Source organism: Daphnia pulex, chromosome 12 (assembly GCF_021134715.1).
Source record: "Daphnia pulex isolate KAP4 chromosome 12, ASM2113471v1".
Classification (NCBI taxonomy): domain Eukaryota; kingdom Metazoa; phylum Arthropoda; class Branchiopoda; order Diplostraca; family Daphniidae; genus Daphnia; species Daphnia pulex.
The window spans coordinates 1331621-1348657 of NC_060028.1; the positions used below are offsets into that span (position 1 = coordinate 1331621).

The window sequence follows — 17037 nt, forward strand, 5'->3', positions numbered from 1 at the left end:
AGATGTATGGTTTAACCACTTATATGGAAAGGCCTTCCTTTGTCTTTTCCCCCGGGAAGTGTTCTGGCCAGACCTTAGTTGCAGAGCCACAGCGGGTGTGTTGGGAAACACATTGTTTTTTTCCAGTACCAAAATGAACAAAGTTTCAGTAGATGGCCGCTGTTGGCGCTGACAATAAGGTCTAAATCGATACTTAAGCCCATTTTCCCACTTTCGATTCGCGATATTGGCTTCAACTTTGGGAAAAATTTCCGAGAGGAAAATTTAACAGGCAGTGGTTCTACCATACATCTATAACTCTGAACCGATAGTTGGTCTTGCATGGCAGCTTATTATGGAGTTTTCTCCGGTGTCATTATATTTCATCATTATTATTTCAGCCCCAAGGGAAGAATGGAAAGAACGGGAAAGAAGAGACGAAGAAGGAACTGGAGACAAAGGGGCGCGTGGGGTCTTTCTTTCCTAGGGGCAGGAATAGTCTTTGCAAACAAAATGCCTTTTTCTAAAAAAATTGACAATTTACAAATTTTTTTACTGACTTTGTTAATAGGGTCGTTGCATGAAATTTCGATTTCTTCTCTTCAAAATTCTCACCAAAATCACCCTTTTCGTATTTCTCCTTAAGGCCCTAAGGGCGAAAGTGGGTTGTATTCAGCCGTAGGCAGTACGAAAAGGGTGATTTTGGTGAGCGTCGTCTACAAATTCATCACAAATTAAGCACCGCCCATCAAAAATGGCTGAGACCCAGCTTTGAAATGGGAGTCGCTTATTTGAACTTTGAACCAGAAATACACAAAGTTAGGTTAATTTTTTAAAAAATATTTAAAAAATACCATGAGAATCAGCGTTAAAAACATATTCTCATGAAGTATGTTTAAAACAAATCGAAATTTCATGCAACGACCCTATTGATTTATCATTCAAAAATAATCGCCAGTAATATTTGCGTGACATTCTTATGACATTTCAGACTGTCCATGTCATGATTTTCATTGATCTGGAGTGATTTTCAATTATTCATTTCCATATATTCAGCATTAATTTTATGGAACAATCGGGAAATTGACCGCTCCTCCGATGCCGTTATTCTGACCCTTCAGCTGCAACATGCCACTGTCTTGCGTGGTCTGATTGTCGCAGCACGTTGAACCCGTCGGCCCACCGTTATAAGACCAAGACCAAACTCCCTTTGGAAGGGGGAATATAACCAAAAATAAGTCAGAAATATGTTCGGTAAGGAATAAGAAAATTATGTTTCATTTTACCTGATAGCCGTTATCGTAGCTGTATTGAAAGAGTGTTGGACTGCTCTCAGGTCCTCCACAAACTGTAGCAAATTCACCAATCACCAAAGGTTTGTCCAGTTTGTAGGAAGTGGCAGTAACCTTAAATCCAATTTCAGACACTATTTAATATCCCGGCTTATTGTGGATATATGAGCCACACAAGAAAGTCAAGTGCGAGTTTACCTGTTATAGTTGATAAGTCAAATTACCTTGAAGGGCTCACTGGGATCCCATTGTCCGGTGTACGTGTAAGTATGAAATTGGTAAAAGTCCAACGTGCCCAAACTTCTGCCACCGGCTGCCAAGAGACATGCGTCCGTGTAGTAATTCCCTAACGGACGATTTTTTTTAATGCCATTAACTTAAATGAATTGTTCCCCAAATTAGCTGTATGTATATATCTTCGTACTCGATTGCTCGTAAGCATCAGACTGGGCGTGTTCCGACCAGGAACCAAGGGTAACCACACAGCCGCGTTAAACTGCTTATTTTAACGATTTCCAGTACCTACACACCCCTAACAGTTTCAGTACCCTTCAAAAGGGTCTAATATGCTACTGAAACGCAATTCAGTATTTTACTGTACTTGCTTAAGTACAAATTTTCTACTAACCATTCATTTGCCTACTTTTTACGTTTTTCCTAGTGAAACTGTTAGTAGGCATAGTTCTGTTCAGTAGGTTGGTCCAGCAGTTTATAAAGATTTAGTTAGTAGTCTGAAAAATTCAGTATGTTCAGGTAGGGTTAGTAGTTTGATTTTAAAAAGTAATCAAAAATAAAAGCAATGTAGGTTATAGCTAGTAGTTTACAAAAATTTAGTACTTTTGTTATAAGTAGTGTGAACAATTCAGTACCTTAGACTAGTAGGTTACAACTTACAAGGAATAAGTAGTATTCGTTAGGATAGTAGCTTTTATATATATCAATGTGGCGTGCCTGTAAGGCACTAGACTGCCACGCCAAAGGTCCGGGTTCAATTCCCGAATTAATCAAATCTTCTTTCCAAGATAAATAAAATCGAAATGGTCGGTTAGTGGTGCCGAATAATATCAGTAGGAATGCCAAAACCAATACCGTAAATGAAGTGGTCAAAACTTTTTAAGTAAGGGGTGGGTAGTTAAAGCAGGAAAGAATTTAAAGTGGTTTAGTTTATAATTAGTAAGGCGAGTAAGAAAAGGTAGAAGAATTGAGAAGTAGTTTCAATCAATTGGTTAGTAGGCTGTCACCGAGTAGCAGTTACATGAAAGTAGGATACCGCCACTGTGCAGAGAAGCGCTGTTAGCTTCTTTAATAGCATGGGTTTGCCAATTGACAAACTTCAAGTTACTGTATTAAATAGGTAATTAAATATTATAAAATTCTCACAAATCATATTTACATGTGTGAAACATACTTTTCCATTGGAATGGTAAGGCCTGTCCAGCTGGCGTCAGTATTGGCGAGTGGAGTCGTGTCGAAACACGGGTTATCACTAGCCTGGTTGAGTAAGATGGCCCCTTCCGGTTCGTTCATTATTTCCCAAGCTGCAAGAGCAGGATGGTCACCCAAAGCAGCCACCATTGGCTGTCATCATCACACAAAACAAATGATTAAGTTATGTACCTTATAATATTGATAGAAAATTATTCGACGATTCCAAATGATAACTGAAATCACCTTAAGAGCGTTGTCGATGTAACTCTGCAGTTTGGCGTCGTCGTAAAAGAGGTTAATGGTATTTTGATTTTCTAATACGGCTCCGTTCCACAGGACGAAGATGACCAAAATATTTTGACTCTGAGCGAAATCAAGGAACGAGCGCATATCATCGATGATGGTCCCCGTTCGGTCGGGACCTGTGACGTAACCGTTACTGTCATAAGCAGGAGTGTTTTGACCTTCCACATGCACCCATTGTCCTATAGATTATTCATACTCAATTTATTCCTTCAAAAAATCATTTCTACCTGGGCATCACACTTACGAACTGAATTTCCTCCGCTATTGGCAATCATTGTTAGCCAGGTTTCCAGCGTCTCCTTAACATCGGATTGGTAAACTCCGTTGCCGAAATCGTAGCCGTACGAATACCAAGCGATGTTGGCCCCCGACAGAAAGACTCTCTGGCCGTTGTAAAGAAAGTCCCGACCGCTCGTCGTCAAACGGCCGACGCTCAGCGACGCCCAAAAGCCTAAAAGTAGCACAAAAGAAAGTTTCAACATTTCAACAGCGGTCTCTTATACTTAGTGATTTGAGCGGTTATTCGACTTGGTTTATTATAACCCAACCAAAATTTGGACTGTCGCTCAGTTATACAAAAAGTAGCTATAGCTACCGCTACCTAGACAGGTGTGTTATCTTTGTTATTTACTAAAAACAACCTATAGCCCTAAATAAACTTTGAAACTATATTATACAACCATGGTGGGTGGATGTTATAAAGTTCATTTGTCCCTGTCCACAAAAGCGAAGGAATAAACAAAAACATTATTATCTTTGTTTATTTGGAATCCCCTCGCCTGGAAAACAATTTTTAATAAAAACAACTTTGCTGCTGCACGTGAACAGTGCGTGAACATCAGAAGACGTGAACATTGCGTGAACATCAGAAGACGTGAGCAGTGCGTGAACACCAGAGGATGCATGCGTTGAAACGTAAAGTTCAACGCGTGATATTTTGTTGATTTTTCCGGGATTTTCACGGATTGGATTATAATTACTTGTTGACATCCATGCACGACGCAAAAGGTATTTTTTTTTTACCTAAATAAGTTTATGCGTATCGTCACTTTACCAAGTCCGTTATTATAGTCACTAAACTGTAACTTTATAGAAATATATCTAATAGATTTAATCAGTAATTCAGATTATTTACTGCAACACACGAGTATTAAAGTGATTTTATGATGTATAGGTGTATTCTGATTTGATAGCGCATTTTACATTCTATATGTTTTTGATGTTATAATTATAGAACTGATCCAATTTGTTTTTTTAGTTTTGACAGGATAGGTATAGTCCTCTACAAGGGGAAGGTCACCGCACCGTTTGCTGTTTGGTCTTTAATTCTGGTCATGCCAATATTTTGCGCCTCTTGCGAATCGGTGCAATCCCCTTGTTCCAGGTAGTGCCAAGACCAAGCGCCCTTGAAACATTTAAATAATATTATCATTAGAAATCTGCAATTATCTAGAATATAAAATCATTAATAACAGCAGAAAACTCATTTCACCTGGTAACCGTTGTCGTAGACGTACTGGAACATATTTCCGATGTCACTGTTCTGGGAGCAGACCGAAGCGAATTCACCAATCACCAAAGGCTTGTTAAGTCCGTACGAAGAGGCTGAGACCTGATTCAAGATATATGCAAGTATAAGAAAACAGAACAGATGGAAAAGGTTTGTGATAGTACTTTAAAAGGAGCATCGGGATTCCATTGTCCGTTAAAGTCGTACGTGTGCATCTGATAGAAATCCAATTTTCCCGCCGCCTTACCACCGGCGCCCTCCAAACAAGAATCCGTGTAGTAATTCCCTTAATTTGACATTTATTTAGTTATATATTATTCTCGTCGATTCAAGAGAAATTGTTGTACTCGATTGAGCTTTGGTGTCCGTCTGGGCGTGCTCCGACCAAGAACCAATAGTCACCAAACAGGCGCTGTTCCTTTGTTTCACAGCATCCGCTTGCCAGTTGATGAACTTTAAAATGCTAATGAGATGAAACATGAATTCATCATCAGTACAAATATAGTAACAGTAAAATAATTTTTTCTTTGCACCCACTTTTGCATGGGGACGTCGGTGTAAGCGAAACCGGCCCCGGTGTCCTTCAGTGGAGTGGTGTCATAGCAAGGATTACCATTGTAGACGTTGTTTTGCAACAATCCCTCGGGCTCGTTCATGATCTCCCAGGCCGCCAGTGCAGGATGGTTACCCAAGGCATCTACCATTGGCTATTTATTATAGCATAATTAATAAATATATAAGGTTATATCATAATAATAGTTTATATTAATATCTATTCTTAAAGAACTGTATAGAATTATAGATAGTAGATATACCTTCAAGGCGTTGTCGATGTAAGTCTGCAGTTTGGATTCATCGTAAAGCAAGTTGAGGGTGTTGTCCGTTGGCCGTTTGGCTCCGTTCCATAAAACTAAGACGACCAAGAGCTGCTTGCTCTGAGCGAAATCCAAAAAGGACCTCAAGTCGCTGATCATCGTCCCCGTACTGTCAGGACCGGTGACGTAACCGTTGCCATCAAATGCCGGAGTGTTCTTGCCGTCGACGTGGACCCACATACCTTCAAACAATTATTGAATGATTGATTATATAATTAAGAGCGACTGATGCTCCAAATGATTTGCATCTTACGGACGGAGTTGCCTCCGTTGGCGTCGATCCGAGTGAGCCAAGACTCTAGCGTGGCCTTGGAGTTGGCCGCGTACTGGCCGTTGCCGAAGTCGTAGCCGTACGAGTTCCAGGCGATGTTGACGCCGGACAGGAAGACTTTTTGGCCGTTGTAGTAGAAATTGGTGCCGCTAGTCGTGAGTCGGCCGGCGCTCAGCGACGCCCAACAGCAGAGCAACAGCGCAACGAATTTGAACATGGCGACTCGAATAGCGTATAGAGTTATATTCACACTTGGATAACAATCCAATTTCGAATGACTTTAGGATAACTCGAAGCGGACGATTATATACCGCCGGAGGTTTGGAACTGTGCACGAGCAGGTAAATAAAGGGAGCAATCGTGTAGTATAATTTGTAACGCATCAAGTACAAGTCAACAAAGTTATCGAAATGTCCCTCTGGCAATTTTCGGGTGGAGTCCAATGTGCGCAACAGTGTGTGTTTGATACCTAATACAGCACTCGATCGTTAGATTCAATAACGTGAACTAGCCTAGTAAACTGGGTTTTTCCGGGTTTTTCTATGTTGTTTGAACATCTAAAGTTATATCGATCATTTTACATAAAGACGTTTACTAATCGATTATTTTTCAACTTTTACGTACGTACCTCCGGCAAATAATGAAAATTATTATCGTTATGATATCTCTATAGTTCATATAGAATGGTTAGTTTAGTTTTCCATTTATCAAAAAGTCTAGATTAGCCTGTTATACAATGTAACTTCAAAATGGACGAGTCCAGCCAATGTCTTCTTATCAATCAAAGTGAAACACTGTAGCGTTTTGAAATTTGTATTTGAATAGAAGAGAAAATAAGTATAGCTTATAGTGACTCGGTAACTTCCTCTTATAAAATTAGAACCCGACGGGAAAATTGACAGCACCTCCGGCTCCGTTCTGGCCCTTCAATTGGTTCATGCCACTGTCTTGAGTGGCTTGTGTGTCGGAGCATTCTCCCCCGGCGTTATATTGCCAAGACCAAACACCCTATTGATAAGCCAATCAAAATGACACGTCTGGAATTAATGGGACTATTCGATTTCATTATTCTTTTCACCTGGTAGCCGTTGGTGTAACCGTACTGGAACAAATTTTGGATTCCCTCGTTCTGAGCGCAGACCGAGGCGAATTCACCAATCACCAAAGGCTTGTTAAGTCCGTACGAAGAGGCTGAGACCTGATTCAAGGTATACAAGTCAATCGTTAAAAAGAATAGAAAAGACGGGAAAGGTTATAATACTTTGAAAGGAGCATCGGGACCCCATTGTCCGTTAAAGGCGTACGTGTGCATCTGATAGAAATCTAATTTGCCATTAGCTTTGCCACCAGCCGCCACCAGACACGAGTCCGTGTAATAGTTTCCTTTAAATCAAAAGAAATGAATTTTAGTCGACCCATTCTGAATCAAAATTTAATTTCATTTGTCTGTATTACTTGATTGAGCTTTGGTGTCCGTTTGGGCGTGCTCCGACCAAGAGCCGAGCGTGACTAGAGCGGCCCCGTTCGTTCCTTTCACGCCATCCGCTTGCCAGTTGACAAATTTCAAAATACTTTTCAAAAATAGGATGAAAATGAATTCACAGTTTTAGTAAATAATTTCATAGGTATTGAACTGCTCATTGTACTTTTCCATTGGGATGTAAAGGTTAGTCCAGCCAGCACCGGTGTTCTTCAGCGGGGTAGTATCAAAGCAGGGATTGGCATCGGCCTGGTTGTTCAGAAGTGAACCCTCGGGCTCGTTCATGATCTCCCAAGCGCCAAGAGCGGGATGATCACCCAGCGCACTTACCATAGGCTATATAATAAAAAGACAATTATAAGAATTTAAATTTTGGCGCCAACGATTTTGATTATGAATAATGCCTTTAACGCATTGTCGATGTAGCTCTGCAGTTTGCCCTCGTCCCAAAATAAGTTGATGGTATTCTGAACTCTTAAGTAAGCTCCGTTCCACAAAACGAAGATGACCAAAATGTTTTTACTCTGAGCAAAGTCGAGGAATGAGCGCATATCGCTGATCATCGTTCCCGTACTGTCTGGGCCGGTGACGTAACCGTTGCTGTCGTAGGCGGGAGTATTTTCCCCTTCGACGTGCAGCCAGATACCTTTAATCCAGAAGAAAATGGACAAATAATAATCAAATATACAATCACGATTTTAAATGGGCTCAGTTTTAAAAACTTACGGACTGAATTGCCTCCACTGTTGGCGATTTGAGTTAGCCAACTTTCCAACGTCGACTTGGAGTTGGCCGCATACTGGCCGTTGCCGAAATCGTAGCCGTACGAGTTCCAGGCGATGTTGGCGCCCGACAGGAAGACTTTTTGGCCGTTGTAGTACAAATTGGTGCCGCTGGTCGTGAGTCGTCCGGCGCTAAGCGACGCCCAACAGCAGAGCAACAGAGCAACTAATTTAAACATTTTCATCAATTGAACGACGGAGACGCAATAGCAAGACCAGTTGATTCATTTCGTTTTATAAACTCGGTTGGGACTTGCGTTCAAGTCAACATATAGTCGTTATCTACAAATACAGGCACAATAGATTTAATGTTTACTTGTTTATTAGTTACGTTCAGTGTTTGCTGAATCACGATTTTTTTGATTTATGAATCAAAATCATAAATCATTTTTTAGAAATTTTAGATGAATCAAAAATTAAATCAATAATCAAATAAATTTTTGATTTAATTTATAAATTAAAATCAAAATCAAAATCAAATTTCATATAGTTTTTTGCATTATACTTTGCAAAAAAAATCAAATATATATGTTATGCACACCTAAAATCTTCAGAAAAAAAATACGTTTTGTTTCTCTGCTGCTTTGTTTTAGGAAAGGAACTAGAATAGTCATATTATTTTAAAAACTGATTGGAAATCGAGAAAATTTTCATGAAAATCTGTAGGTTTTCTCGTCTTTTTTCAATTGTTTTGTTTTACCCGTGATTCACTGTGTTTCAAACGATTAAAATCATGAATTAAATCAAATTTCTCTGTATGATTTAATTCTTGTAATTAAATCAATTTTGATTTAATTTTTGATTTAATTTAACGAAACGATTTAAAATCAAATTTGATTCAGCAAACACTGGTTACGTTTAATAAATTTTCTCACGTGATGGCCGGATGATATCGTTGGTGAACCAATGACAGTGCACCAACCAATATAAAATTAAATTCTTTCTTATCATTTATTTGTATATGGCGATGTTCGGCTTCTTTAATCACAGAGATGAACAACAAATTGAGATCAGGGAACGTTGTTTGTATTTGTTTGCTCTGTTCGAACTGCGCACGAAAGTTTTATTTTGTTTGAAGAGCGCATGTCTTTATGTCAACATGCAGCGCTATCACTTGAACCGCTAACGAGCGTTCAATATTTACCGCAACTCATGTGATCCCTCAACCGTCGTATTATCGCGTATTATATTGGTTGGCTAAAACGTTTATAAAAATGATTGCGGATTATTTTATATTAGCCTCATTTAATTAATGAACCTTAGACATCTGCATACTCTGCCGAATTTGTTTATTTGCACTAATTACTAATTCGCATCTCCGCATCATTTAAAATTAAACGAATTCACATAAAAAAAACCTGATCCTAATTTACAGAGGAACCATTAATTATCACTTTCATTTAACACGTTATTTTCCTAGTAATAACGATGGATGACAAGTTGACAGGGGGCGCATATCACACGAGGGAAGCTTCACTATCGGCTCCCAAAACCACCCCAAATCTGCTCAGCGACGAGTTGCCTGAAATGAATAATAATTTCAATTTAAAATACTTTCAAAATCTTGACGATGTTTATTATAGTACATACTTGCACTTGTTAATGTTTGCATCGAATAAGTTTTCGGTAGCTCTCCTCGGTGTAGGTAAGATACATCTTGCTGTTATAATACGTGAAATTTTCGATTTCATTCAAAAATCGATAGAAAATTATTAAGAACGTAGAACTATTAAGTTTTCCTATATGATGTACCTTTCTGAGCTGATGGGCGAGATAAGAGGGCGAAGTTGCCAACGGAGCTTCGTTTCCCCCACCAAACTGCAGTTTCGTTTTGACTTTATTGCTCGTCTCGTTATTATCATTTCGCTCGAATGAATACGGATGGTATTTACGAATCGGTGGCGGAGGAGGAATCTTCTTGCTGGGGCTGGACGACACTGTGGTAATACTAATAGAAGAACTAGATGCTGGCGATGGAGCATTATCCCAGCCGCCACCGAAACTTAACCAGACAACAACAAAATAATAATTACAATTTAAAGAAATTTATTTTCTAAATAATAATTAGTACGCGTAAGTAGGAAGGCTTTTGCTCGATGAAGGGCGTTCAGGTGAATCAGCTGGCCTTTCGATCCTGGCCTCCGTAAAAGTCACTCGTGGCCGATGATAACTAACCCAAACCAAAATTATTATAATCAATGAACAAAATCAATCAATCAAAAAATGATATTTACATTTCCGATCCTGTTGTTTGGTAACTGTTGTCCGACCATCTAGTAGAACTGACACTTGACGCTCGTCTTATAGGAGATGGAGTAAAATGAGCGTTGAAATCCGGCACTTGTGGTTCGACCGCTTTAATACTATTCGCTTCCTTCTTCCTCTCCGGAAGTCTATTGGGTCCTATCGAAGTTTCTCCTATCTGGACCCAATCGGCACCCATCGCTTCTCTTTTTCTAGCATCGCGATAGCGCCGGACGCAGGCTATGATGATGGCCACAATCAGGATCGTACAGGCAACCGCCAATCCGATCAAGCTCCAAAACAGCCATTCCGGCAAAATGGGCGGATTTCCAGATGGATCGGTCGGAAGGTAAAAGGCCGGAACGTAAATTGTGGCTATGTTGGAAGGCTGGGCCTGGTTGCCGGAAGGATCCAGCCCGTAAACGCGGAAGTACACACTGCGGCTATTGTTGGATTTCGGTACGTCGACCGCCGTGATGACGTGATCCACAGTTCCGGATAGAGGCTTGACAATTCCGTTGAAGATAATCGCTTCTTTACTATCAGCATCTTCACTGGTGATTACGAATCTGTCAACTGTTTAATTACAAAATTAAATACGATTTCACGTTATGGGATGGCATTTCTTGTTTACCCAGATTGTCGGAGACATCGTAATTGTCCCTCGGAGCCGTCCAGGTGAGTACCGCCGATGAATTTTTCGAATCAAAGTTGCTAATGTTTAAATCGACGATGCGCCCAGGTGGCAAAACATCTCCACCGTCGTAAGGCAGACTCAACTGGAAACTGCCGCCGTAAACGTAACGGTTGATGGCAGAGATTGGCAGAGATTGCCCGGAGGGAATGAAACTTCCCGCCATAGGATGTCCGTTATAAGTACCTTAATATACGTACCAAAAATGGATGAAATAACAACATTTAACTATAGAAAAAAATCGATGGATTATATACCGGAATCGACAGTCCCTACTCCGCCGACGATTTCGACGACGTAAGAGAAGCGGATGGAATTGCGGGGCAAATCGGTGAGCTGGGCGGAGTAAACTCCGTCGCCTTTCGTCACATCCGACGGATTGTTTTCATTCAGACTGACGCTGAGAACCGAATCGGCCTCGCTGTCGCCGGAGATGTGGGCGACGAGGTTCAATCCGCTGACGGCCTTTTCCTGCAGGGTCGCCAGAGCATAAATGACGACTCGTTGGGTTTTCCAGTCGATTTGTTTATTTTCAATCGAATTCGTCCACGTTTCCACTCTAACCGGACTGACGGATTCACTAGAAAAGAATGTGTCCAGGCGAACTGTGCTGGAGCCCATGACGTCGATGAAATAAGACCAGGTGCCTTTCTAAAAATTTAAATTGGATTCAGAGGAGACGAATTAAAATTGACAAAAAATGCTTATAACCTCGAAAATGATGTTGCCACAATTTGCCGTGTACAGGGCGAGTGTGCCGAGTCGAACAATCGGGCACTCTCCGTTTAAAGGGCTGAGCAAAGTTCCTCTCGTTAACGCTGTCATGCTCAATCCATCGTCGAGATGATAAAAGGCGAATATCAAACTGGTGGCAGTTGATTCCAGTTGAAAAGTTCCATTATTCCAGCCGTCGATGAATTGGAGTGTCCGTTCTTCCACCTGATGTGAAATTAGTAATTCTAATTCATTTCTTATTTAGTGAATTTCAAATTAAATGGGAACCTTGGCTCGGTAGGATCGCGTTCGGCTGTACACCGACTGCAGGGTATCGGTCATCCACGTCCGAGCGTTACGGTACGGCACTCCTGGAACGAGTGGGGTATTGCGGGGGTTGGCAACTCCCCAGAATCCTCGTACACCCTAGCCAGAATCTTGTCAGAATCTCAAGAATCCCTCCAGAATCCCCGGAATCTCATAGAATCTTCAGAATCTCGTAGAATCTTTAGAATCTCACAGAATCCCGTAGAATCCCATAGAATCTCGTAGAATCTCCAGAATCTCACTAAATTTACCCCCTTTTTTAACTTTAAACTACCCCAAAACCGTCTAAAATTCAAGATATTTTGTGAATTTGGTCTTTGAAAAGCTCCAATTGTAAAAAATGCACTAGAAATACTGCAAAATGTAAAAATATGGGTTGCGCTAAATCTTTTTAAATTTTCCCTCCTTTTTCCCACCGAATGGTGGCGTACACATTTTTTCATCTGCTCATGAATGTAAAATGGGGTGGGAAAAATTTATGGTTAAAAAAACTTTATTGATAATATGCCAATAATTCCCAGCAATTAAAGTTAATTTTCCCCGTATATTTTATTTTAAAATTAATAAGCTGGACTTTTAATTCAAACCTATCAAATTTCTAACTATCAGATTACTTCATTCTACTTGAAACTACAAAACCTATTGTAGCACCTTTTTCTATCAGTAAATTATCTTAAAGATAATACGATCTACATGTCTATAAGCTGTATAGAGCATGCCAAAACGGAGCTACGCCCACTACGTAACATAGTGCATACTTCTGTACAGAAACTGGGCCAAGGACTAGTGGCGCCCCTAGCGGAATTTCGGGGAAAACTTGATTCAGAATCTCGAGGAAATCTCGTAGAATCTCTCAGAATCTCTCAGAATCTCTAGAATCTCTCGGAATCTCTGAGATTCTGAATCCTCGTACACCCAAATTTTGAGTTGCCAACCCCCGGGGTATTGCTCCTGCTGGGCACGAAGTAGAGCCGTCCGTCACGAGCTAAAGGAGTGAAAATGTCGGAAGCCTGTATGCTCAACGCCAGAATGTGTGGTGCGATCAAATTGCGCCGGAATTGGTCGACGTAAACACTGAAATTGCTCGGCACTTCCTGGGCAGCTGTGATCAGAATAATTTCCGAACCGTCACGGAACATCTGTCAAATAATAATCATAAATGAATTTTCTATATTTGAAATTCAATCAAATTTGATTGTATTATATTACCTGCATAGCGTAGTCCAGAGCCAAGCTCAGCCCTGCGGTGTTGGCAGTACTTTTGATTACCAATTCACCAAGATGAGATAGAATGGTGTTTTTGGTGTTCACATTGAGGGCGACTGGCGTTTGCAATTGGGAGTAGGTATCGCTAAAGGTGTCGATGGAAACGATAGAGCCTTCGGGTAGAAACCAGACGAAATGAGAGGCGGCGAACGTGGCGCTCTTCGTCAAATTATCGACTCCCTGAAAACAAAATCAATTAGATTTATGATTGATGGATTTAGTCGAATCAAGATTTGATACCATCGCTGAAGTGACGTCGAGAATGATGTGATAGCCACGATGGCGATTGGTGGCGACGCTGAATGTCGTTTGACTGCAGTTCCTTGCTTGGGTGTTATTGTTCCTATTTTGAATAATAACCCAACAATTTAGATGATTAGCTAAACGTATTTAATTAATTCATTATTTTGTTACATACTCGATAAAGTCGTGATGGCTGTAAACAATCTCCGAGACGCTGCGACTTCCACAGAGCCAATTCTGTTTGGTAGGTGGCGCTTTCAGGTGATTTTCTGCCGTGCAAAGTCGATTGATCTATACGCGAAATGAATTAAATATGAGAATCTTAAACAAAGAAAACAATTTCAGACATTTAAAAATTTACGCTGGGAAAGTTAGTGCTGAACATGATGGATGACGTAATATTGCCGTTATCGTTGCTGTTTTGCCATTCGCTAAAATTAATACGTATCAAAATAAAACGAATCAAAGTTTACCCTTTAAAACTATGTGGGTTTAAATAATATAGAAACATACCTCCCAATCCATTCGCCTTTCAGCGGCTCATTCGTACAACTGGTCGGCAAAATCTCGGCTTCCGGCTGTGTTATTTGATATCCATCCGGGTATAAAGGGTCGCCGTTCACTCCGATTTCGTCGAAAACTCCGTAACGATAGTGGAACCACTCGTGGGCGATTGCAACACCTTTCATTGGCAACACAGCGATAAGTATTAGCCTAATTCAAATCAAACTTTAAAACAAGTATACTACCTTTTCCGAGGGCTGTGAGATAACCGATGGGTAGGCGAACGGGCAGCGAACTAACGCCACAGCCGCCGTAATTCAAAGTGAACGGCTGACTCCCGAAGTTCGGGTGATTTGGAGTCACAATCAAATCGGCCATGTGAGTCCTGGGCCAGGTAATGTTGGTATCCACCAAGCAGTTGCGGTTAGCCGCCCAGTGGTTCGGAATCAGGATCGTCACATTTCTGAAATAAGCCCGACCTTCTACAGCCGTGCACAGAGCGCTGGATGCTTCTAGCAGCATAACCTGCGGGACAATTGGTGACGTCAATATTTTTTTGAATGTTGACGTCAATCGAAAAATCCAAGATATACTACACAGACCTTAAGATTAGAAATGGTTTGGAGACAGTCGGCGCTTGAAACGTCGTCTGCTATGCGTATCAATACATTTTCGTAGCCGTTCTGGTCGAGTTTGACGAAAGAAGTTTCAACGATGACAATAATCACCAGCAGGATGCTACTAAATCTAACCAACATTTGCATATCCAAATGATCGTCACTATCACGTCAAATAATGTCAACTTTCTTCTTACTGAAGGGTTGCCATCATTGAAATCTGTTTTTAAAATAACTCGGCGGTGTTACACAACAATTAGTAGTCTCAGACAGTATTTCACACGCCAACACCAGCAACGACACGACGGGCAATTAATAGATGGGATTTCGTGATGACGATGATAACAGCTGAGCGCAGCAGCGGATAAGGATCATCGCGATATGCCCTTGGGCGATGATGTCTATACTATAATATAGCCTTATCAAACGTCACGATAACCGGCCCCGCATGTACGACAAATCGTGCTTGAGCTTTTTAACCAACCGAAATTTTGGTGCAACTGCATTTTGTCTGGCATGTTATAGGTTACGCAACTCGACAAACTTCTCGAACTAAATAAAAAAAAAGGACTAACGGTAATACAACGGGACGCGCGTGATATCAAAAACCAGGTTATCGTCAAAACTAAAAATTGAAGGGGGAAAAAAAAGGAAGGACAAATGTGATGGGATATCTAGAAAAAAGGACCAGAAAAAAACAACTCACAGTTAGACATTCGTCGTCCATTTGATCAAATCGTGATGATCGCCGACAGCCATTGACATCTGCGACAGGGAAGAAATAAGAAGCACTCGCCGAGTTTATTATACAGTGTCGATCGAATCGTTGGTCCAGCAACATGGTGCCAGTTGGAAATAACAAGAGTAAAGTGGACGAAGTTGGAAGTGTCGACGTTAATAAACGGCCGGCGCCTTACTCACTCCCGTCAAAGACCAACTGGATGGCGATTTTGAACGGCGGTGGCCAGAATATTTCGCAGAAACTCTTGCGGCCCGTCGATCTCAGAGTGACCAGCAATAGCGGCAGCCAGAGCCAGGCCGTCGTCAGCCCGACATTGTCCGAATCGCCAGTCACGCTGGTCAGGGCCTTTCCCGTTCCACTGCCGAGGACGAGCAGTTCCAGCAGCAGCGACTCGGGACAGAAGACGCCCGTTCCTCTGCCGAGAACCAAATTCAATTTACCCGCCATCGATCCGACGACTTCGCTGGAAAGAAGCGCCAGTTTCCCCGAAACGGCCACCGCAGAACGTTCGGTCAAGCCCCAACTTTCCCACAGCATTTCCTGTCCAAATTCAAATGATGACAAACCTCATCCGAAAGTTGATAATAACAAGACCGTCGATTCAGCACTATCCACCGTTCCGGAATCATCCGCAACGATCCATTCAATTCCACCAGAAGAAGAAGATGACATTGACACTTGGCTTTAAAAAAAAAATGATTCAATTTTGTGTATTATATAAGCTTTTATTTCTTATGCAGTTTATGTATCAAAATCTTTTATTTCGAATTGTTTTTCGTAATCACCCAGCAGAGACCTTTATAGATAAAAAAAAAAAATCATCTCGGCGCTGAAAACAACCAAATCAACCTTGATAAGGAATACAACGCAGTAGTATCTAACTAACGATCGTTTAGCTTTCGTTGTCAAACCGTTAGAAGTGAGCCAAACTATTACCCGAATTTTTTTTTTAAAGAAAGTTTGGGGGAATTTCTGTTTTTTTTTTTTAATTTCAAACTTGGAAGAAATGACAACCAGTTTGTGCAATAAGACGCCCGTCCCGCGTCCTCGCCAGTGTTGGCAGCAGCAACAGCCGAAAACGACGTCGACACCCAGCCCCTCAGGTAACAGCAAGTCTGGCATCCAGTTGAGCGATGACGACGTTTACCGCTTTCTCGGCAAGCAATTCTGTCTGCCACGATCGCCCGCTTCAGCTCCAGCGTCCAGTCGAACGGAGGCGAATAAGCCAGCAATTAACCATCCAGTTAGCAACGTAACAGCGACGGCCACAGCAGCAGCAGCCAAAGCACCGCCCAAACCGCCCAGGTCCATCAACGTGAGCGCCAGCAGTGCTGCCAGTTATTCAAAAGCGCCCAAACCGCTTCCAAGGACCATGTTCCTGGCCGTCAAGACACCGCCGATTCGGCCCAGTCGCCCGCCTGTATCCTACAGCAGTCTCCGCAATCAAACCAGTCCCGCCGAATCGAATGGAATCAAATCATTTGGAAATTTGTGAGATGTCAAATAATAAATTCGTTCACCCCAATACCTCAAATGTCTGGTGACTTGAATACAAAATCCCGTTTGACCGATTGGCTAATACGCGATTGGCTAATACGTAGTTGCGTGTTTTCAACTGCGCGCGTTATTTTGAAACCGTTTATTGCCTACGTGGTGTGATAGTGTGCGATTACTAAAGAATAATCGATACACATTTAAAAGTCTCTCGGATTTTCGGGATTTTCTTGATTTGATAAGATAATTAGGGCACTCGAAAAGCTTAG

General features: G+C 41.4%; 5 protein-coding genes across 6 annotated transcripts; all 5 read right to left on the reverse strand.

Moving 5' to 3' along the window:
- Positions 1-1006: 1006 nt before the first annotated feature.
- Positions 1007-3580, reverse strand: LOC124209212 (mannan endo-1,4-beta-mannosidase-like). 2 transcript variants are annotated; one of them, XM_046607118.1, is made up of 9 exons: positions 3509-3580; positions 3250-3456; positions 2943-3184; positions 2680-2849; positions 2554-2612; positions 1696-1752; positions 1496-1617; positions 1266-1385; positions 1007-1187 (listed from the first exon to the last, which is right to left on the reverse strand). In XM_046607118.1, the coding sequence occupies exons 2-9, from the start codon at positions 3278-3280 to the stop codon at positions 1044-1046; spliced, it is 945 nt and encodes a 314-aa protein (XP_046463074.1). In that variant the 5' UTR covers positions 3281-3456; positions 3509-3580; the 3' UTR covers positions 1007-1043. The 2 variants fall into 2 exon arrangements, with proteins under 2 accessions (XP_046463074.1, XP_046463073.1); XM_046607117.1 differs by having other exon boundaries at positions 3250-3566.
- A 581-nt stretch (positions 3581-4161) lies between these two features.
- Positions 4162-5956, reverse strand: LOC124209214 (mannan endo-1,4-beta-mannosidase-like). Its single transcript, XM_046607120.1, has 7 exons — positions 5644-5956; positions 5331-5572; positions 5053-5222; positions 4863-4978; positions 4680-4801; positions 4498-4617; positions 4162-4410 (listed from the first exon to the last, which is right to left on the reverse strand). The coding sequence occupies exons 1-7, from the start codon at positions 5876-5878 to the stop codon at positions 4288-4290; spliced, it is 1128 nt and encodes a 375-aa protein (XP_046463076.1). The 5' UTR covers positions 5879-5956; the 3' UTR covers positions 4162-4287.
- Positions 5957-6458: 502 nt separating this feature from the next.
- Positions 6459-8136, reverse strand: LOC124209213 (mannan endo-1,4-beta-mannosidase-like). The gene is made up of 7 exons (XM_046607119.1): positions 7868-8136; positions 7546-7787; positions 7308-7477; positions 7117-7232; positions 6923-7044; positions 6740-6859; positions 6459-6669 (listed from the first exon to the last, which is right to left on the reverse strand). The coding sequence occupies exons 1-7, from the start codon at positions 8106-8108 to the stop codon at positions 6538-6540; spliced, it is 1143 nt and encodes a 380-aa protein (XP_046463075.1). The 5' UTR covers positions 8109-8136; the 3' UTR covers positions 6459-6537.
- A 1059-nt stretch (positions 8137-9195) lies between these two features.
- Positions 9196-12071, reverse strand: LOC124209218. Its single transcript, XM_046607129.1, has 9 exons — positions 11864-12071; positions 11573-11800; positions 11119-11512; positions 10802-11047; positions 10158-10743; positions 9995-10093; positions 9676-9925; positions 9514-9583; positions 9196-9445 (listed from the first exon to the last, which is right to left on the reverse strand). The coding sequence occupies exons 1-9, from the start codon at positions 11915-11917 to the stop codon at positions 9381-9383; spliced, it is 1992 nt and encodes a 663-aa protein (XP_046463085.1). The 5' UTR covers positions 11918-12071; the 3' UTR covers positions 9196-9380.
- Positions 12072-12171: 100 nt separating this feature from the next.
- Positions 12172-14868, reverse strand: LOC124209219 (calcium-activated chloride channel regulator 1-like). Its single transcript, XM_046607131.1, has 8 exons — positions 14518-14868; positions 14161-14440; positions 13925-14093; positions 13773-13842; positions 13587-13702; positions 13409-13511; positions 13112-13348; positions 12172-13041 (listed from the first exon to the last, which is right to left on the reverse strand). The coding sequence occupies exons 1-8, from the start codon at positions 14677-14679 to the stop codon at positions 12775-12777; spliced, it is 1404 nt and encodes a 467-aa protein (XP_046463087.1). The 5' UTR covers positions 14680-14868; the 3' UTR covers positions 12172-12774.
- Between the last annotated feature and the right edge of the window lie 2169 nt (positions 14869-17037).